The 22,250-nt window shown below is 35.3% G+C and overlaps 2 protein-coding genes across 2 annotated transcripts; both read left to right on the forward strand.

Moving 5' to 3' along the window:
- Positions 1 to 1,501: 1,501 nt before the first annotated feature.
- Positions 1,502 to 5,827, forward strand: LOC107886890 (succinate--CoA ligase [ADP-forming] subunit alpha-2, mitochondrial). The gene is made up of 7 exons (XM_016810989.2): positions 1,502 to 1,961; positions 2,242 to 2,451; positions 2,744 to 2,914; positions 3,824 to 3,947; positions 4,127 to 4,188; positions 4,970 to 5,051; positions 5,473 to 5,827. Exons 1-7 carry the CDS (start codon positions 1,710 to 1,712, stop codon positions 5,610 to 5,612), a joined length of 1,041 nt encoding a protein of 346 aa, XP_016666478.2. The 5' UTR covers positions 1,502 to 1,709; the 3' UTR covers positions 5,613 to 5,827.
- Positions 5,828 to 7,636: 1,809 nt separating this feature from the next.
- Positions 7,637 to 21,974, forward strand: LOC107886889 (lysine-specific demethylase JMJ25). Its single transcript, XM_016810988.2, has 13 exons — positions 7,637 to 8,698; positions 8,804 to 8,928; positions 9,126 to 9,225; positions 9,318 to 9,462; positions 10,174 to 10,237; positions 10,353 to 11,124; positions 11,721 to 12,050; positions 12,987 to 13,487; positions 14,037 to 14,109; positions 14,196 to 14,281; positions 20,670 to 20,789; positions 21,134 to 21,195; positions 21,632 to 21,974. The coding sequence occupies exons 1-13, from the start codon at positions 7,907 to 7,909 to the stop codon at positions 21,657 to 21,659; spliced, it is 3,198 nt and encodes a 1,065-aa protein (XP_016666477.2). The 5' UTR covers positions 7,637 to 7,906; the 3' UTR covers positions 21,660 to 21,974.
- Positions 21,975 to 22,250: the final 276 nt, after the last annotated feature.

A 22,250-nucleotide genomic window follows, 5' to 3' on the forward strand; every position in this document is an offset into this window, starting at 1 on the left:
CATCTTGTTTGGCGTTGTAACCCAGGGTCTGGAGATGCTTGTGTTCTTGAAGCTTTGCACGGCATAAAGTTAGTACACATAGGAGATGTTACGACTTACAGTTTCATGGAGTGTGGTGTTTAGTGCTTACCATGAGGTGAAGTGAATCCTTTAATGTTGTTCCCTGGAAGTTCAAGTTCTTTCAAGTCCTTAAACTGAGCAACTAGGGTAGCATTTGGATACCAATGTTCAAGCAAGCTTGGATCCCTTTGGTAGTGAAATATAAGTCTGCTGACACGAGTCGTGGACGCATAACATTCAACAGCCTCCCTCTGGCAACAGTCTTCACTGTACCGGTTTGGGAAACTGGTGTCTTCGGGGCTGTTTATCGAAGCCTTGTTTTTGTAGAAGTGCAAACCTTTGTTTTTCCAAGCAGCCTTGGCAATTAAGGCATATGCATAGAAGAAGCAGGAGGAAAAAGCACCTATGGACAACAGTGATCTTCAGGCCTGTCTCCATGGAAACTACCTTTTCCACACGTTCAAGGCAGAAAATAAGAGGGAATTGCTGAACCTGTGGTGTACAAATCCGCAACTCCACAGATTTTATTGCAACGAAAAAGGACAAACGTAAAAGACTTGACCGAAGGAAATCCCAAGTCCCAACGTAGTATCTCAGATTGTATCATAATCAGAGGGGTCCATTTCCATTGAAGAAAAGGGTTTAACTTTTGACTTGGGAAGCTTTTTCCAGGGACTGGCAAAGGACACAGCTTTTACTGCAAGTAAGACAAAAAAATCTGTAAATGGAACACAAGTAGGCTGCTTTCCAAATCTCGATTACTCACAAGTTTTCCGGTAAGGTTGAAAACAAGTTGGGGACATCAGTATGAACAAGTGCTCTGTTTTGTTTATAACAATGATAATGTATTACAAATATTGGATGCAGCTGAGGTTTTTCCGGTGACGGATCTTAAGGTATCTTAGTAATATGGAAAAGTGAAAAGATCCCAAGGTCGTGAAGGTGAGGTTTTCATCCAGCTATTTAATCGGTCTTTGCTGCGATTTCATTAGTTGCAATTTATTATAAATTTTCTTTTAAGACTAAATTGGCTTGTTATGCAGCAATATACCTACAATGGCTGAATCTTCAATTTAACTGCATTGAAGATGTTGTGCCACCCTTTTGGGGGCAAAACATGCCTCTGCATCAGTAATCTAAACTTGTCAAAGAACTGCTTTCCTAGATAGCATGATTTTTTTATACTGTTTTATTTATCTAATAATTTTTATTGATTAAATCTTAATTCAGTTAATATTAACATTAATAATGTAAAATGATATGGGCTCGAACTTATTGAAACCTTCCATTTAAAGGTGCACACTTTGATTCCTCCATCGTTGATAATTGGAGGAAAAACAAAAATTTCTTTTAAATATTTTTATTAAAAAATGCTATCTCCCCTTGAATCAACGAACCGGAGCTTAATAACTTAGGTTGATAGCCCAATTTAGATCCAAAACATGGCCCATAAAAGTTCAAAAAAGAAAAAAGAAAAAGAAAAGGAAAAATAGTTTGCAAAGGAGAAAAAATGGAAAAAAGGGGAAGCTGACCAAAATTGAGGGGGGCTTTGGCTTTTGTACGCAATAATTTGGTGGAGACTGCATTTTTTTGGTATCTGCAGCGAAAGAGGCAAGGGGAGATCCGATACTGAATCAACAGCAACAGCAATGGCTAGACAAGCTTCACGACTTATTCAGTCTTTGTCTTCCAGGATTTCTCCTCACAAACCTCAAATATCCCCGCTCACTCCCTCTTCCTCTTCTTCTCCGCTTTTGACTCAGTCACGATCTTTCTCGGCGGCTCCGGCGCCTCAACCGGCGGTTTTCGTAGACAAGAACACTCGTGTCATTTGCCAAGGGATCACTGGAAAGAATGGCACTTTCCACACTGAACAAGCCATAGAATATGGCACTAAGATGGTAAATTTAAATTCCCTTCAAATTTTCACTTTTTTAAAAAATTTTAATGGATGTTTTTGGTTTCTTTTTTTCCCTTGTATACTTTAATGGGTTTTTATTATTCACGGCAATACTTGATGGGTTATTGAGAAAATCACGGAGAGTAGGACCTTTGTAAGATTTGTTTATATATGCCACAGAACTGGGTTTGTCGTAGTTTTGTATATTGGGAATGATCCAATGTTGCTTATTGGTCATATATATTTTTAATTCCTTAGTTTTGTCTCGTTTTCTTTTATAGGTTGGTGGAGTAACACCCAAGAAGGGTGGCACAGAGCACTTAGGGCTTCCTGTTTTCAACTCTGTTGCTGAAGCAAAGGCTGAAACCAAGGCTAATGCTTCTGTCATTTATGTTCCTCCGCCTTTCGCAGCCGCTGCTATCATGGAGGCTATGGAAGCTGAATTGGATCTTGTTGTTTGTATCACGGAAGGAATTCCTCAACATGACATGGTAAATTAATCAAAGGCACCTTAGAAGTAAAGCTGTTTGTTTGATTGTGTGTCTAAATTTGTAATTCTGCATTCTTACCCGTGTAAATGAATTTATGTTGCGGTTTTCATTTTAGAAGTGATTTTAAGGAGGTCATTTGCATTATGTGCAATTTCAAGTGTATGACTGCAATATGCACATGAGTACTGAGAGCCAAAATCCAAATTACAGTTGATATCTTCCTTCCAAGTTTTGTGATTGGTAAGGAATTTTATTGATTTTTTAGATCAATGCTGATATCTTTTCACCACAGGTTCGTGTGAAGGCTGCCCTTAACCAGCAATCAAAAACCAGGTTGATTGGTCCAAACTGCCCTGGCATCATTAAACCTGGGGAATGCAAGATTGGAATTATGCCTGGATACATTCACAAACCAGGTCGTGTAGGAATTGTTTCTCGATCAGGCACCTTAACATATGAAGCAGTAAGACCCTTTATCGGATATTTACTTTCTCACTTGGATATTTGTGTGGATCAGTCACTTTCTAGTATCTATGTGCCTGAAGATACATCTTCACATGCTTGTTTTCTAGACCTCCTTTTAGAGAAAACTTGGGGGGTAATTCCAGTTTATTAAGGTGTGTGCCTAGGCATTGTGCCTTAGCATCAAACAATAAAAGCACTTCAAACCTCTTCGGGCGAGGCCAATTTGATCAAATGCATGCCTGATTCTCCTAGATACACTTTTTTTTGCAATGCGATAAGTGCAAAAAAGGGAGCCTAATTGAAGTTGTCTTTAATTTCTTTCATCAACTATAGCCTTGTAATAAAAAGGATAAGATCATACTCTCTACTTTTCAGTATTTGAGTATTCAACAACTGACATGGGACCAAAGGAAATCATGAATGGTGGCCAACAAAAGAACAATAAACTCTTGCATTTCTTTTTCCTGATAAGATGGATCACCTTTTTAAAGTTTATTATTGTAATTTTGTATCTTAATCTATGTATGACATCAATTACAAATAAGCATGTGTACATCTTAAGCTTTAGTTCGCTCAGGCAAGTGTTTTATGTTTTTGCACCTTTGACAGAACCGAGTGGTTTTCCTATAAATTTTTTTTTATTCAGAAAAGAATTTGTTAGAAAGAAAGTTTACAAGTGATCAGTTTGATTGGATAGTAGTTGAAAAATATGAATATAATTAAACCTGTGAATGTTTGCTAGATACTTAACGTCCTAGTATTCAGTAGGTTTATATACAGAGTAACAGCTGTGGGATTGGAATACCATAGTACTTAAGAAGTTAAGACTATTTTCCATATGCTGATGTTGTAGTGTACTCTCTTTGAGTAAGTTGTCAATAAGCATATTTTTCATTTTATCTTGTAGGTTTTCCAAACAACTGCAGTAGGTCTGGGGCAATCAACCTGTGTAGGAATTGGTGGGGATCCCTTTAATGGAACCAGCTTCGTTGATTGTGTGACAAAATTCCTTGCTGATCCTCAGACAGAAGGTAACATTTTCCAGGTTTAGATTGTAGAGAGTTTCTCTAGGACTAGTTTTCTTAGTATAATTTGACTATCATTAATGCTACTGCAATTATTAGATTAAAAGGTCTTTTTTGTTATGTGGCTGTATCTTGTCTATTGTGAATAGGAATGCGTATTGTCTAATTATTGCAATTGCATTCAGGCATCATTCTGATCGGTGAGATAGGGGGCACTGCAGAAGAAGATGCCGCTGCACTGATAAAGGTAATGCTTACACTTTAGCATGAAGGAACTGAGGGCTTGTTTGTACTTTTAGAGCTTTTTTTCCCCCAGGAGGGTGGGGGGGATGGTTGATTTCCATGCTGATCCTCATTTGATGTTGTACGGTTAAGTTTTCTTTGTAAGAGGTTGTTTATAATCTATAGTTCCTTGTGCAACCAACAAAATTGGCTTCTGTCATCCTCCTCCGGTGGGATAAAGTTGAAGCATAAGCTAGCCTGTCTTTAACATTTTATATAATATCCACTGAATTACATATTAGCTAGTAATAGTCTTGGCAATTGTCTTAATTGGCATAATTGATAACATCTAAATTATGATTGGATTTAGGATTTGTGTTTTCTGCAGTCTATTTCTCTTTCAAAAATCATAGTAAGCCTTAATTTTGATCCACTTCCTTGGCTGAAAGCAAATATTCGGGTAAATGAAACATAAACAAAGAAATATCTAGGTGGAAGAGAATAGGGATACGTAAATATCTATTTATAGTGCTAAATATAAGATAAGGTTTGCAACGTGGTGGAATCTGGAGATGAACATATAACTGTGGTGTGGACCTGCAAATGAATGTTTTTGTACTCATATATGCATATTGTGCTTCTGTGCATATTCTTAATTGTTTTCTCCATGGTGCTTTTGTTAATTTCACTTCTATAGATATAAGGAGCATGTTTGTGAATTGCATTGGGGGTGTCTCTGCACTCGCATAAAGTGAAAAATTGCTGAACAGCTTCTATCCTCGGTTTTATTTTAATAAATGAAACAGGAAAGTGGGACTGAAAAGCCTATTGTTGCTTTCATTGCTGGACTCACTGCTCCTCCAGGACGGCGTATGGGTCATGCTGGAGGTAATACATTGCTTCCATCTTCTATTTTTAGGTTATGATTTGGCTACAAGTAATTTTTCTCTTGTATGCACTCTTGCATAGGTAAAGCATGTTAATAACAAAACCCTCATTATTCACGACAAAAGCAAAAAGTTCAACCTAAAATAGTTAAGATATCATGTTTTGGCTGAAAGGTAAATTGTTATGTTTGGTCTTAATGTGAGCATGTATAGAAAGGGTAGACAATTAAAATAAGCTATTGCGGGACAAGGTCATAACAATTTAGTTTTGAGTTTTATCGATGCCATTGTATATCTGTATTCTGGTGCTTTTTACCATGTCTGATAGTTTCTTTTCGTGTTGATACCCTTCTTCTAAGGGCAATATTCCATGTTTTATTATTATACAGTTTCTTAAAACTCCATGTTTTGCCTACAAACAGCTATAGTATCAGGAGGCAAGGGCACGGCACAGGACAAAATAAAGACTCTAAGAGAAGCTGGAGTGACAGTTGTTGAATCACCTGCCAAGATTGGTGTTGCAATGCATGAGGTTTTCAAGCAAAGAGGTCTCCTTAATTAGTGTATGTGTGATTTTCCCTAGAAAAAAAAAGAAGCGAAACAACATTTCCTGGATTAGTTTCAGGTGACACACTTGTTTGAAATGCTTTCATTGTTTTTGTTAAAAATCAATTTTATACTGAAATGAGGGAAAAACCCAACCAAAGAAAAGCAACAGTTTGATGGTTGGGTCGATGCAAAATTAATAAACCTGAGAAGGTTGAGACTTTTGATGAAGAGAGAAAGTTCATTTTCAGCCATTTATTACTCTTCTTTGTTATGAATTGAGAGAGTGGGGGTGTCTATGCTGCATGCATGCCCATGCTGTTGTTGTCAGTTGTGGGCGTGAATTGCAACGGGGCTGAGGTGATGAACCCATGCCCATTTGCCAATCACATTGAGCACACACTAGTCTCGATACCAGAAAATTGCTTTTCTGGAAAGAGAAAACTCGATGTCTCAGCTTTGTGTTACTGTTTTGAATGAAATAAACTTCTGATTGATTACTTTTAGTAAATTTAGTTTTGGGTTTTTTTTTTTATTAAAACATATCAGTATGTTACATTGTACTAAATTTGAGAAAAAAATAGTTTTGGGTGTTTTTATAAGAGGGGTATGTGTGAGAGTGGTGAGTTTGAAATTGTATTTGTTGAGTGTTTGTTTCTTTATCTCCCCTTCGGTGTGGCTCATTTATATATATATATAAATTATGGTCCACTATGTGACATGTTAGGGGTAATTAGGTGCTATGCGTGATACGTTATCCCCTTAGGGGTTGTACGTGTCTTAGATACCTCCCAAAGGATATGAACGAGCAGGGTAAAATCATACAATTGGCGAGCATACATACCAGGCGTTCTGTTGGGGAGCTAGCCAGGGAAGACCCTGGTTAGTTGGACCATGTCTTGCCAACTAGGATGAGGGGCTCAATATTATTTGTATAACGGTAATGTATAAAAAGAATTGAATGTTTGTAATTTAAATATGAAATTTCAAAAAAGATCGATACATGAGACGAAAGACTATTAAAACGCAAGATATATTTAGATATCTTGACGCTTCCTTACCTAATCATACACAAGCTTCAAAATTATTTTTACAGATAGTTATGTATTGAAAAAGACTTCCTAGCACTAAAATGTTTTTCAAAATTGATTGAACGTTTCAGTTCAGATGTATCTTAAAAGATTCTTTTCAAGAATTTATTTTCGATCCAAATAATTGTTGAAGTTATGCCCATTTGATTGATTAAAAATGGTAAGAGATTTTTACCATCTTATTTGACTCTCATGATTAAAAATATAGTAATTTTAAAAGGTAACTTGATGATGATTATATTAAAGGGGTATATATCAATTAAATGTGATTGGATATATTGATATAACAATAAAATGTGTTAGTTGCTAGTTAATTATTTAGTTTAATTATGACTCGTTTGGTTATTAGTATAATAATAAAAGTGAAATTAAATTTTTTTTAAGAGTCGGAATTAAATTGTATATTTTTACGATAATAAAATACAAAATTACCATTTTAATAGCTTATATCTTTATAATTTTTAAAATATTAAATTAAAATTTTATTATTTTTTGGGTCAAAGTATAATTTTACTATAACTAATTCAAAATTTTATAAATTATAAAGGGTCAAAAGGAAAAAATTTCCATTTTAGGGGATTGGAGCCCCTACTAGCCCCATATATAATTATGTATGTATTACAATAGTTGGATATAAAATAAAGAATAATTAATATAATTTAAACTTAAAATTAAAAAAATAAAATCTCTTTAAAATAAACAATATTTTTACTAAAAATATATCATGTGAATAATAAAATAATATCAAATAAATTAAATTATTACTAACTCTTATACTAACCCTATATAAAAAAAGCATAAATTAATTATTTAATTCATTACTGAATAAATTAAAACTGTTATATTATGTAACAAAAAACCCTAACATGTTAGAAGGTTATTCGGTGGTACTTGAAGGGAAAGAAAAATTTTAGATTAATATACCCGAGACAGTACTGCAACTTACATAAACTCTCAGAAACTAAAATATACCTATAATAAATAAAATATCAATAATGTTTCTCCATAGATTAATCTTTCGATTTAAAGAGGAGAGTCATATATTCTACAATTTCAAGCAACTTCCTTTCCTATTTATAAGAAAAAACATATAATAAAGTAAATAATTTGGTTTTATAATTTCAAGACCACTTTGTTTGTGAATGGCACATTTAAAAGGCTGAATTCAGACAGCACCTAGATTCTGCGAGGGAGTGTCGGAAAACCAGAGCGGGTGGTTATGGGAAGTCAAGAAAACAGCGGTTTTGCGGAGCTTCAAGTCGAAGAAAGAAATGGGGAGGAAAACAGTGACATGGTCAGAGATAAAGCAAGGGAAATAGAAGGAAAAGAGGAGGGAATCGAAGGGAAAGAGATCAAAAGTGGGGGTTCGGAAGGGAATACTCTGAAGAAACCTAATAAAAGAGGTACAAAAGAAGAAGTGACAGTTCCTTCGAAAAGAGGCAAAAAGGAGGAGAGAGGGGAGGAGGGAAAATGTTTGGATTTCGTGGAAGATAGTGGGGAGAACGTGGATGAAAATGGGGTTCAAGTCAAAGGAAATAACACTTTGATTTCAGTTGAGAATCTAGAGGTAGCAAACGGGGAAGGTAAAGCTACCATGAAAGAGGACGTTGATATGGATTCTGCTGGCTCAAAGCGGAGATTGAGAACAATTGTTAAGAAAGTAAGTTATGCCGAAGTTCAAGAAAATGAAGATGATGAGTTTGTGCCAAAGAAGCGTGGACGGGGCAGGCCGAAGAAGGAAGTAGTAGTGAAATCTGAAGGTCAAGAAGATGGTCTTATTAGTGAGAATTGTGATAATACGGTGCATGCAAAGAAACGAGGAAGGGGTAGGCCAAGGAAACAAGTTACTGAAAGTGTAGCCATTGAAGGGAAAGATACAGATAAGAGTCGAAGAAGGGCGAAAAATGGGTCTTTGGGAATGAATGAGTCAGAAAATTTGGTTAAGCCCTTAAGGGTTCCCGGGGAAGAAGAAGAGCCTGTACCTGGTTCAAAGCGAAGGAGGGATGTTAAGGTAAAAGTTTTTGCTTTTTAATTCCTGCATTATTCTTATAATGTGTCTTTTCTTTCATTTTCGGTTTCATGTTGCTGGTGCTTCTTGTTTTTGCTTTTTCTACAGTGGATTACCATTGCCAAAGAAGATAGATTAACGTGCCATCAGTGCAAGAGGAATGATAAAGGCAGGGTTGTGAGATGCAAGCTTTGCAATAGTAAACGATATTGCATCCCTTGCATAAAAAATTGGTACTTCTTTCACTTGATTCTTTTATGGAAATGGGTTTCTATCTAAATGTATGTGCATTGCATGCGATTGCTAATTTCTCATGAACTTTGCTGCTTTTCTCTCTGGTTATAGTCAATCTTAATCATAAGTGAGTATGTTACTATGTTGTTCTTTTTCCCCTTTTAGCTGGTTAAGTATTTTGTCTTTCTGGGACTAGGTATCCCAAGATGTCTGAGGATGAAATTGCTGATGCCTGCCCTGTTTGCCGAGAGAATTGCAATTGCAAAGCATGCTTACGGACGACTGGCCTACTCAAAGTTAGTTCTGAAATTCATAGTTTTACTGCTCACTTTGTTGCATATATGATGTCATGATTGATTTATGATATTGTATAATTGATGACTTGTAGAAATTGGAAGAGACACTTAATCCGAAGTTCAGTGGTTGTGAAGAAGTTCAGCATACCAGATACGTGCTTCAGACACTTCTTCCATACATTAAACAATTTAGTGAAGAGCAAATAAAAGAGAAGGTCATTGAGGCAAAAATTAATGGTATGTATATCTTTATTTGGACATGTTCTTGTGTGAATTTAGTTTTGTTCTCTACAGAGATTAACGGGGGTCTAATTTGGCGCGATTACAATCAAATAGTTGATGTTGAAATTAATTTTTAAAAATAATCTGTAGAATCTGTTAGGAGAATGATTCTATAAATAATGTTGAAATCCTATAAATAATGTTGAAACTCTGTTTATCTTGTTGATGTGGATAGTAAAGATTGTTCTTTGTCTTGCTTGGAGATTACTGGCTATGCTTTTATAGGAAAGAACGTTGAAAAAGAAATTCCAGATACTATGCTGGCAGAATTTGTTATTATGATGACAAACATTTTGTATTGCAATCTTGTTGGCATAAGAAGTCAACTATGACTGTTCTTGATTTCAAGGGGTCTGCCAGCGTGGTATCTTCACACTCTTTTGTCTATAGTTACCTAGTGCGTCATATGAAAGTTTTTCTCATTACAATATCAATTCACCATATTTTCTCTAGTATGCTGGTTGGTTTATTAAGAATCATTTATGCTGCCTTCATTTCTCCAAAATGTGATTTTTTGGGCCCTTCAATATCTGGAAGACTGGAATTGAACCAATGACAGACCTTGAACTTTGTTATGTTAATATCAGTATGGCATGTTAGAGCATTGTTATTTAATTTCTTTCTTTTTAATGGTTCATTTTTAACGCATATTTATTGAATGAGTAGGGGTGGCCACAGAACAGATAAAGCTTAAGCAGGCAATATGTACTGAGAATGAGCGTGTATATTGGTAAGTTCTTATGGTATTTTTTGTCATCGTGAAATTAAGGAGATCATTTTGTATGTTGCTGGAACTCATTTTAAGCAATTCCTGATACCAAGATTTTTTTTTATTTTTTTTGCAGTAACTACTGCGGAACTTCAATTGCTGACTTTCATAGAAGCTGTCCTGATTGTAACTATGATCTGTGCCTTACATGTTGCCGTGAAATCCGTGATGGGGATTTGCGGGGTGGACAAAGGGAAGTAATTATGGAATATCCTGACATGAGTTTTGAATACTTGCATGGAGAACTTCAGTGCTCTATGCCATCAAAAGTGGGGAATGCTCTAAAGCCCTCTAAGGAAGAGGATTCCCCTGAGGAAACTAACTCTAAAGAAAATAATGCTGCAACTTCTGAGTGGAAGGTGAATGAAAATGGCACCATTCGCTGCCCCCCGAAGGACTTAGGTGGATGTGGTAATGGCCTTTTGGAGTTAAGGTGCATGTTTGGAGAACATGCTGTTATTGAGTTAACTAGAAAGGCCGAGGAAATAACCAAAGCTCTGAATCTTGACCATGTTCTTGAAGTTTCTAACAAAGAGTGTCCTTGTTACAATTCAATGGGTGAAGCTGACATTGACAGTAATAAGCTAAGGAAAGCAGCTTCTCGAGAAGATGCCACTGACAACTATTTATATTGTCCAAAAGCTAAAGATATTGAGAGCGGAGATTTGAAACATTTCCAAAAGCACTGGGCTAATGGTGAGCCTGTTATTGTCAGCAATGTCCTTGAGAATGCATCTGGTTTGAGCTGGGAGCCAATGGTTATGTGGCGTGCTTTTCGTCAAGTAACAAATAAAAAAAGTGATCACCAATTGGAAGTTAAGGCACTTCATTGCTTAGATTGGTCTGAGGTCAGTTTGGTTATCAACTGCACTAGTTCTTATTATCAGAATATGATGCTTTGTACCAATTTGTGAGTCAAACAGAGTACTGCTGAAGCCAAATTAAGCTTTGATCTCATTGCCAATAACTTTCTTAATATATGTTTCCATTGCAGCTGCCATGTCTAAAAAATAGGTTTTTTTTCCTTTACGACTTACAATTGTTTATAAATTAAGCTTTCATCATGCTTTTAATTTTCTGTTTGGTTAATATTAGAGTTGTACCTCGACCTATTTCCAATTGGTATTAGCTTGGACACTTAACATGGTCTGCACCCAGGTTCTATTATGTTGTTCTTTCTACCATACCCTATGTGAGGTTGTCCACGTGTAGCTCAATCCAGAACAAAGCCTTAGTATCCTGTAGGGAGTCCACATCTCAATATCTTTTGTAACTTGAAGAGAAAATCGTATAATATATGTATGTTGGTGCTTTTGTAGCATCATTTCCATTTGAGTATCTCATCTGAATTTTGTGTTGTGGAGTGAAATATGCTTGTCTTTTAACAGTTGCTTGTTGGCCGCATAACCTTGGTTCTATAATCAGCACTGTTGGTTAAATGTAGGTAGTGGTCAATATTCACCAATTCTTTAAAGGATACACAGATGGTCGTTTTGATACAAAATCATGGCCTCAAATACTGAAGCTGAAAGATTGGCCTCCATCTAACGAATTTAAGAATCTCCTTCCACGTCATCATGCCGAGTTTCTTTGTTGTTTGCCATTTAAAGAATATACCCATCCTCAAAGTGGGCTTCTTAATATTGCTACCAAATTGCCAAAGAAATCTCTAAAGCCAGATATGGGGCCTAAGTCATATATTGCATATGGAGTTGCACAAGAGCTTGGGCGAGGAGACTCAGTAACCAGGCTTCATTGTGATATGTCAGATGCGGTATATGCTCTCGGTTTTTCCTTTATTTTTACAACTTCAATGTTAATAAACATATTATTTATTCAGTTTTAATAAAATATATATATTTATTTGGGTAACTTGAAGGAAATCTCATTTTGAGCCTTTTTTGGTATGGAGTTATTGATATATCTATACATCATGTGCCAATGAAATTTAAGTAAGGTATCAAAACTAATGAAGTTTCATGTCTGTGCCTGTTCCCGCACAACTATATATATGTAAATATCTACCTGAATTTTATGCTTTATTGAGAAATGAACTGATGTTTGTGGTAATTCTCACAACGCTTAATATATAAAATAGATCATATTTCTGCTTTTCTAATATACATGTGTATTTTGGTTTTAGTAAACAGTAACTTTGACATGGTCTGGATCATAAGCCACTGTCACATTAGTTTATTTTGCTGATCCAAAGTATAATACCTAAAGGTGTATTCAAAATGGAAAATTTGCAGTTTTGACTGATAGCTTGTTCTTTCTATTTTATGGGTGATTAGATCTTGTCTTATATGTTACCGAGTCGGGGTGAGTGTTGGATATGAGTATGTGCGGCATGGATTCTCGATTCCTTGTAAGCTTTTTCATTTATTTGGAGGATTATATCCCCATACTTATGTCCGAATAGGTGTTGGACATCTTTGGAGAAATTGAAGAGCCTGGGTAACATATCCTGTCTTTACGTGCTCACTCTGCTGCTTAATTCTTAAATAATTCATCATCTTTCTATGTGTTCCAAAACATAATTAGAACTTGCATGACTTCTAATGACGATTTCCCCCCGCAGTTCCTAAGTAAATAATTCATCATCTTTCTATGTATTTCAAAACATAATTAGAACCTGCATGACTTATAATGACGACTTTTCCCCCCCAAGTTCCTAAGTTTGTTTATATGTTTTGAAATTTCTGTTCAGGTGAATGTTTTAACACACATTGCTGAGGTGAATCTTACTCGTAAACAGCTTGATGCAATCAGCAAGTTAAAACGAAAGCACAATCTGCAAGACCAGCAGGAACTTTTTGGAAGAATTTCGAAAGTTGACAGGAATAAGCCTGATGATGGGTCTTTTGACATCTCTACCTACGACAGGCAGTCTAATGATAGAGCTGGTGATCAAGAATGCAAAGTTATTGTTGAACAAGAAGGTCAAGATGGTTATTCAAGCCTGAGTGGCAATAATTCAGTGAGGGAATTTGAAATGCAAGAGAGTAGGAAGAAAAAAATGGATGAAGAAGAATGCGGAGAGAATGGCAGGTCATCTGAAACTTTTGGGAATGAAATTGAAGAGGTGGAAGCTCACGAGGGAGGAGCTGTTTGGGACGTTTTCCGGAGGCAAGATGTTCCAAAGCTGCAAGATTACCTTAAAAAGCACTTTAGGGAGTTTAGATATGTTCATTGTTGCCCAGTATCACAGGTAGCTTTTCTAAATTTTATGTATTGAGAGTGGAGCTTTTTGTTTTAAATATTATTGAATTGATAATATCTTCAGTAGAGGAGCTGCAATAGTTTCTTTTGGTTGGATTCTTGACAATGGTTATAACCCTCTTATTATCCTTTTTATTATTTTTAGAAATGTACTAATCTCAAAGCTGTAACAAAAAGATTGATATCAATAGCTATTTAAAATGTGCCTTTAATGGTCCCTTGGGGACAATGGAAGAAATGGGATCTTTTATTAGTTGTCTGCATGTGTGTACGCGTGCACAAGAAAAGCATTGGAATATGAAGTAGCACCTAGAGAATTTGGTGATGCCTTCCACATCTAACGTTCTGCACTTATTGAGCTGGGTAAAGAATATAATCGGATGGGAATTCACAAAAAGGATTTGAAGTTAGGCTATATGTTATTAGCATATTTATACGCTGAAAAGTTATACGTATTAATTTTAGGCAATTGATACTTACTTTCATGTCTTTGACGTGTTATTTATACTATGCAATTCTTCGTATCTTTGTTATATAGGTTTTTCATCCTATACATGATCAGTCCTTTTATCTGACCATGGATCATAAGGCAAAGCTTAAGCTGGAATATGGTATGTCAAAATGTATACTAAATATTGTTGAACCGGTTAGACAAAATGTCGGCCTTTGATTTTGGTTATAAAATGTTGGCATGCAGGAATTGAACCATGGAGTTTTGTTCAGAAACTTGGGGAAGCTGTTTTAATACCTGCTGGTTGTCCTCATCAAGTCCGGAACATTAAGGTAACATGGTACTTACGTTTTCTTTTAAATGCTTTTGTTGCAAAAGAATATCTATCTCTAGTGTCTGCAATATTAGTGTCATATTTTAATTGTCTCTTGAATGTGAAGTTATAGTGTAGTTTGAGATGGTATTAAGTTCTACTTCAAATTATTATGCTAAAATCAACAAAAGTTGCAGTTTGCAAATCTAAACGATCTTCTTACCTATACCACTTCATCTCATTTATATCCTATTTTCTTGTTTAACGATGTAATGCTCATTTGATATAATATCTCAATTAGGTGTTTTTTAGTGAAATAATTGTAATTGTTTCCCAGCTGTGTAATAACTTAATATTAGGGACTAATTGTACATAATTTTAGGGATTTGACTTCCAAGCCGTATACATGACAATCATTCTTCTCTTTTCTTCTATCCTTGTCACATGGTATTATAGCTTTTTACATTTAATTTCAGAGTTTGTTGTTCTTGAGTTTGGATGGGAAAACCTCTAATGGTTGTTTTCCCATAGCCATAGGGAGTTTTTTTTTTTGTGGGTCACTTTAGAAGTGATTTGCAGGGCTCATTGCCTCTACAAGGAGGTGCGACAACTTTAGTTCGGTCAATCCTTGAATTCTGGTAAATGAAGGACCCGTGAGTGAAGCTCATGTGCCATTTGTCCTTTTTGGAGTCTTCATATGTCGGCACATGGGGGAGTGTGGAGTCTCTCTTTGATAATACCCTGGTCTTTAGGGGGTTAATCATATTGTTACCCTTTGGATCCATTGGTGATTGGTTTGGGAACCTTTGTGACCATGTGGCTTGGCTGAAATTTTTGGGTTGCCTTGGGCTGCCATTTGCTACTTTTTTCTGATTTGGTTCGGTAGAAATTTTGGGCTGCTATTTGCTGCTTAGTTTTGATTTGGTTTGGGTTGGAGTGGTTCGGTTAATCTTTTGGTTTTTGTGATTTATGTACTTGTCTACTTTCGGGTATCTAATTGTTGCCAAAAAAAAAGAGATTGACTGAATCTAAGGTTTTTATGAGTGAGATGGTTCTAGTAATGTCTAAAATTATGGAATGCAAAGTAAACGACCCCAATTACTTTGATTGGAGTAAGACCTTTTGGATTTACATGCGGAGTCTTGACAAAGACGATTATTTGACTAACCAATGATACTAGAAAAGTTTGGGTGTTAAGAGGATGCATGGCTGTCCTTGCAAGTTTTGAATTTATTGATAGTGAGATAATTGGATTCATTAATCACTATGAATTTGTAAAGAACTCGCGGATTGCTTGGATTTTTTGTTTTTCAGTCAAGGAAATTTGCATCATATTTATGAGGTTTACAATGTTCTTAGTGTTTTAAGAAAGAAGCCAAGTCATTCACAACCTATTACATTGACTTCAAGAAGACTTGTGAAGAATTAAATATGTTAATACCATTTAGTTCGGATGTCAAAGTGCAATAAGCGCAAAGAGAGCAAATGGCTGTAATGAGCTTCTTGGTTGGTTTTCCTTTTGAATTTGAGGCTACAATCTCAAATTCTATCGAGTTTTGAATTTCTTTCCTTCACACTAAAAATTCTCTATCTCCTCATGTTACCAAAGGAGATGGGAATGACACCACACAAAAGAATAATAACATTGGATGGGGAATAACTGAGAAAAGACCATTAACAGTCTGAATCAAACATCACCTACTATTATTGTCATGAGATGAATCATATGAAGAGATTGTGTAAGAAATTGTAGAATCGCCTTCGAACTCAGACCACTTTTGTTACTACTCCTGCGGTATTAAGTGTCTTGTTTCCTTCTCATCCACTGATCATATGGCATGTAATTCTAATCTTTTACCTTCTCCCAGTCGCATAAATCGCCTTCTCTTGTGACTATAGTTGAGAGGTTCACCTTTTGGTTTTAGTAATGTCAATCTAACTTCCTCTGTTACTCTATCATTTGTATCAAGCCTGCCGAAACTTACCTTTTAACTTAAATTTGTGAGTAAATTTACTCATTATCTAAACTGTTGTATCTCATTTTTCCTATATCACTGTCTTTTGCAGGATCTTATAGCGAAGTAGGCTATTAGTAGAGGACATGTTTTGATGGTCTGTATGCTTTTAATTGTTTTCTCTCTTCTATGCCTTTTGTGTTGATATAAAAACTCAACATGGTATTTTGTGCACATTTTGAGTAGTGATAATGCCAAGGAATGTTTCTCTGACACTTTTTTGTCCTACATGTTCCAAGGCCATATTCTTTTTCAAACCTTATATGTTGTCACATCATCATTGAATGGACTAAATGCGAGGAAGAACAAACATGCCCTTGAGACTACAAGCACTTTTGTCTCAAATGAAGGTTCCTAAATAATTATGGGTTGATGTTGTGCCCATCATGTGTTTTTTAATAAACCGCATGTCCCCATCAGCACTCAATGTTGATAGTCCATACAGGTATCTAGTATTTGTTGATGTCTCTTTTCTAGAAAAGGAAAAAAAACTTCCTTTTCTGAGGACACATCTTCAGTTTCTATAAGACGGGGAAGGGAGAAGAATGGTTGATACTCTCACATCTTGAATTCTTTCACCAAACGACCAGGCAATCTTGTTCCTCTTGCACTTGTGCAGTTGTGCCAACAAAGTCACCAATTCCGTTTCAGAAAAGCTAGCTTCAGTTCAATTGTTTATCACTATAGTAGCTATGTCTGAGTGGTCCTTGCATAAATTGGATAAAAAGAATTATTTTTTTACATGGTGATTTCTGGGAGAAAATCTATATGGAGCACTCACTAGGATTTGTTGCTTAGGGGGAGAATGAGAAGATTTGTCAACTTCACATATTTGCAATATTTGCTGGCTGCGATCTTTGAACCTTATTTTGTAGCTTTACACCGAAATGCTTAGTATGGCGTGGCTCATGACAATAATATTACATGATTCTCCCCATCTTCTGACCGCGACTATCACTCCCTTACTCACAAGGACTCTATTGTTAGTTTGAACTAAATGAGAGCTTTCAGTAAGTAATACTCTCATAAAGGTATCTTGTAAAGATATGATCTTTGATCTAGAGAGGATTTGAGATTTAGTAACCTCAAGTTTAGCAACCGCCAGCTGCTTCTGTTGAGTATATTGAACTTTCAAATTTGGGTTGACTGGTAATAAAACATTAAGCTCCTCGTGCTTTTTTGAAATCCATGTGCTCTTTTGAAATCCATAAAGTATGTCGCAAAAGACTTGCCTTACTTATCAGGTTGGTAGAAGGCTTAGCATACTTCATACATTCGCAAGATATTAACTTTCCCATAATATAGAAGCTCCAAATACTTTATTAGTTCTTTAACAAATTCATATTGTTTGATCACAGCAATTACCTCAATATTGATAGAATTGCAGATTTGTAAGAATAGTCATGCATCTTCTCTTAACCAGACTTGTCTAGTATCATCCATTATTGGTCCTTGACCAAGTGGTCATCCTTGTCAATGCTCCTTAAATAAATCCTGACGGTCTTGCTTCAGTTTAAATAGTTGGACACCTTCAGTTTATGTTTAATAATCTTAGACATCAATGGAACCAACTCGCTTACTGTTACCTTAGAATCTACCATAAGAAAAATCACAAAGCACAAACAAAACTCAAGGGCCCAAAAGTGCAAATAAAACATAATTTCCTAAGTCTAAAAATCTAAATCTTGCTGTCGATGCCTAAACCAAATAGAATAGTCTAGGGAAAAATCTCAGAACAGTGCAAAAAGCTCCAAACACCAAAAGCCCTCCAGTTGCATCCCAACACTAGCTTTTGGTTGGAGCATGTAGTCGATGCAGTAGAAGGTTGGAAGGCAACTAACACCACACACGCTTCCACATGCCGGCGCGTGAAGGTGGCGGTTGTTTAGACGGCACTGAATTGCATGTGATAACCTTCTAGTTGTTGGAAAGTGTGAATTGGCTGAAGGTGTGGTGGTGCTCCTCCCTGTGCCTGCAGTGCATGCTAACAATCACCTTAAAAGTTACCCATGAAAATACCCAATCGTTTCATGATTTGATCGACGGAATACATAAAAGTGCAAGCTAAAAAGCTCTGATACCATGTAAATGAAATTGAGTAATAGAAAAAGAATGAAATTTATTTGAGTGAAAACTATATGTTATTTTCTACTTTGAGATATATGTTTATACAAGTTACAAGCTAACAGAAAAAGAAAGAAAATAAAATAAAATCCTAATTCAATCCCTATAAATTAGCACTATACAAGTATATAAATATTCTCTAGCAACTTAGTATGGCCTCATGTTTCCTTCATCTTGCTCATTAATTGCATTTCTAGATTTTATTTTTATTTCTAAGATTGTTCAAGAGGCCTTAAGTTATCTCGGTTAGTGTAATGCAATGTTAGAGGAAATATGTATCCTAGATGAAAATGGAACTTAGAGCTTGGTGAATTTCCCTGTAAGAAAGATGGTTGTTGCTTGCAAATGAGTGTTTACTGTTAAAATTAATCTTAATGGTTGTGATTTGTCTTAAAGCACGTCTTCTTTTCAAAAGCTATACTCAGACTTATGGGGTAGACTACTTTGATACATTATTTTTCCTGTGGCTAAAATGACATTTGTTTATTTCCGTGACAGTTACTTACTATTGACCTTTATAGCAATTGAACATTAAGAATACTTTTCTCTATGGAGATCTTCGAGAAGTGGTTTATATGGAGCATTTGCTAAGGTTTACTACTCAGAGGGAGTCTAAGAAAACCTATTGTCTAAGTCCTTGTGCTTGGTTTGGAAAATTCAACAAGGTAATTCAGCAACTCGGACTAAAGAAGAGGAAGTCTGATCATTAATTATTCTACAAACAGAATCATTCTTTTTGTGTATGTTCACGACATCATCATTACAAAAGATGACCATACATCAATCCCATCCATCAAAACACTTCTACATACTAAGTTCCACACAGAGGATTTGGGGTTGTTGAAATACTTCTTGGGAATGGAGGTAACAAGACGCTAGAAAAGTTTTTTCTTGTCTCAAAGAAAACATGTGACTGATTTGTTAACAAAGACAAGGAAAACATGAGCCATGCCACGATGTACTACTATGACTCCTAATCTACATCTTTTCAAAGATGATGGTGGGTTATTTGAAGGCCTGGAGAACTATAAAAGTTTTGAATATTGAATTATCTTAAGTGTACCTTGTCCAAATATTTGTACACAATTAATGTCGATAGTTAGTTTATGTATTTACCAATAGTTAATCATTGGGTAGCTCTAGAGTAGATTTTGTGTTACTAGAAAGGAGCTTCAGGACGGGAAACACTGTATGAGAATCATGGATACACCAATATCAAATGTTTCACAAATGTTAATTGGGACAGATCAAAAGTTGATAGAAGATCCTTTACAAGTTAATGTGTTTCTGTTGTAGAGAACTTGGTGTTGTGGGGAAGTAACATAACGTTGTATTATCCAATGTAGAGTTAGAATGCAGAGCCGTGGCTCAATCAATATGTGATATTATGTGGATACATCATCTTTTGGTTGAAGTTGGTTAAAGTCTTCGTCGCCAAAAAAACTGTGGTGTGATAATCAAACTGCTCTTCATATGGCTAAAAATTCATTATTTCATTAATGAACTAAACATACCGAGGTTGATTCCCACATTGTTCATGATAAAATGCAAGAGATACTGGTATTTATGGATATGTGAAGACAGGAGACCAAGTAATATCTTCACAAAGGTTATAATTGGGACTTGGGTTTGATATCTTTGTAATAAGCTGGCATGATTGATATCTATACTCCAGTTTGAGGGGGAGTGTTACTCAGTTGTATAATAATATAATTTTAGGGACTAATTGTACATAATCTTAGGAATTTGATAGGGTTCTATTGTTTGATTTCTTCCTTTCTTCAACCATTGTAACCTATATAAATTCAACTTCTAAGAGGAAGCATGATAAGCATTCTTCTCTTCTATCTTTGTTACAGTAATAATTAACATAATGAGTATAAAGTGATTAATGAATCCTATGGGTAATTTGAATTATGAATAGATTTGAGATCCTTGTGAGAGGTTTGCAAATCAATTGGGAAGCAATATTGGACATTTCTAAAACTCAGGGGTACTTTCTGTTTTCTTGTTGCCTTGTTTAATATCCTTGATGGATTCTTCCATGTTTAATCATATGTACTGTGTTAAAAACCTTACTTGCTCACAAAAAGAGGATACACTGGAGGTTTGTGCATAAAGTTGAGCTTACTAGTCTAATGACATTGTCTTGTACACATAAATCACAGTGTAGTTTCATGTTTTTTAGCAACCATCATCAAGTTGATTTCATATGCTGATTATTCAATATGCATGGGCTTATCTACTTTCTATCTTTATGTTTGACAGTCATGCATAAAGGTTGCTCTCGATTTTGTTTCGCCTGAAAATGTCGGTGAGTGCGTTCGCTTGACTGAGGAATTTCGTCTGCTTCCCCGTGATCATAGGGAAAAAGAGGATAAACTAGAGGTATGCACATAGTTCTTGACCATTGAAATGTTAATGCTATAATTTCTCTGTATATGCCTTTTAGCCTCTTTAGCGAGAGGGGAAGTGGGTAGCTTTACTTGTATCTTGCCCTATATTTACTTGAACAACATTATCATGGATCATTGTTTCTTAGACCTATACCAGCATTAGTCCTTTGCTCCATTGATCAATGAATACTGTGGAATCCAATCACTGTAGCACTGCATACTCTCCATTACCTACATCTTTTTTGGCCTTTGTTCATTTCATCCGATGTAGTTATTTCAACCTTGTGTTTATTAATCCCTTTGAATGTTGTCTTTATAATTTCTATTTGTAAACAGGTGAAGAAAATGACTGTACATGCAGTCCAGCAAGCTGTGAAATACTTGGATCCAAATGCAGAGTGAGTCACTTCATATGCTTTGGTTATGAATATTAGTACTATATTATATTATTCGCTCTGAAACTTTCTTTCTTATATAACTGTGATAACTTACTTGAAATGATGATCTGATATGATCCACAATTTGCTTCTTTACTATTCTGCTTTACTTATGTGTGAAACTTTGGTCCTTTCTTGCATTTATTTTTACGTGAAAACAGAATTGCAATTGATTTCATGAGATGCTGCCTTAATTACTTTGCATTTAACTGCACCATATGGTCACTGGTTTTATTCTATGTTGATACCTCTGCAAGGTGTTTTTATCATAAGAATATCCAGATATAGCAAATAAATCATGTCAAAAAGTTTTGTTTTAGTGCTTTATATGCATTTGATAGTTTAGCGTGGTCACCAAGTCACCATTTGCTGAAATAAGTTAAATTGGTTGATTCAGGGTTGAACTTGCTTATAAAGTTCAATGAGTTGCATCCTTTCTGAATGATTACAATTGCGAATTGGGCAACGGCTTCTGTTTTTTCCAACATCACTGACTGATTGGATTTATTGACAGTGTCAAGAAGATGTAACAACATATACATATGTCTGTATGTATGTATGTATGTATGTATGTATGTATGTATGTATGTATGTATAAACTCCTAATTCCTTCTTGGCTCCTGCTAAATGATAAAGGCTAGCACAATACTCTGTATTTCTTTGAACTATTCTGGTGTTTTCTTGGGGATTAGAATCACCTGATTGGAATTTTAATTGATTTAGCCTTGGGTTATTGGTTCCATTGGATACATCAATTAGTTTTTAAAAAATTAAAAGTTTTATTGCTTTAATCATTTAATTAAGTTTGATAATTTATACTTTTCCTAATAAAGAGGTGGAAAATGATTAGTATATAAAGGGTTATTTATAGATATTATTTTTAAAGTGTATAGAGCGAGGTTGAAAATTATTAGGTATGTTAATAGAAAAACTGTGTTGAATATTACAAGGGTTAAATTTAAAATTGGTACTTGAATTTGGTTCATTTTTATGAGATTGATGCTTATGATTTTTTT

Source organism: Gossypium hirsutum, chromosome A03 (assembly GCF_007990345.1).
Source record: "Gossypium hirsutum isolate 1008001.06 chromosome A03, Gossypium_hirsutum_v2.1, whole genome shotgun sequence".
Taxonomy (NCBI): Eukaryota; Viridiplantae; Streptophyta; class Magnoliopsida; order Malvales; family Malvaceae; genus Gossypium; species Gossypium hirsutum.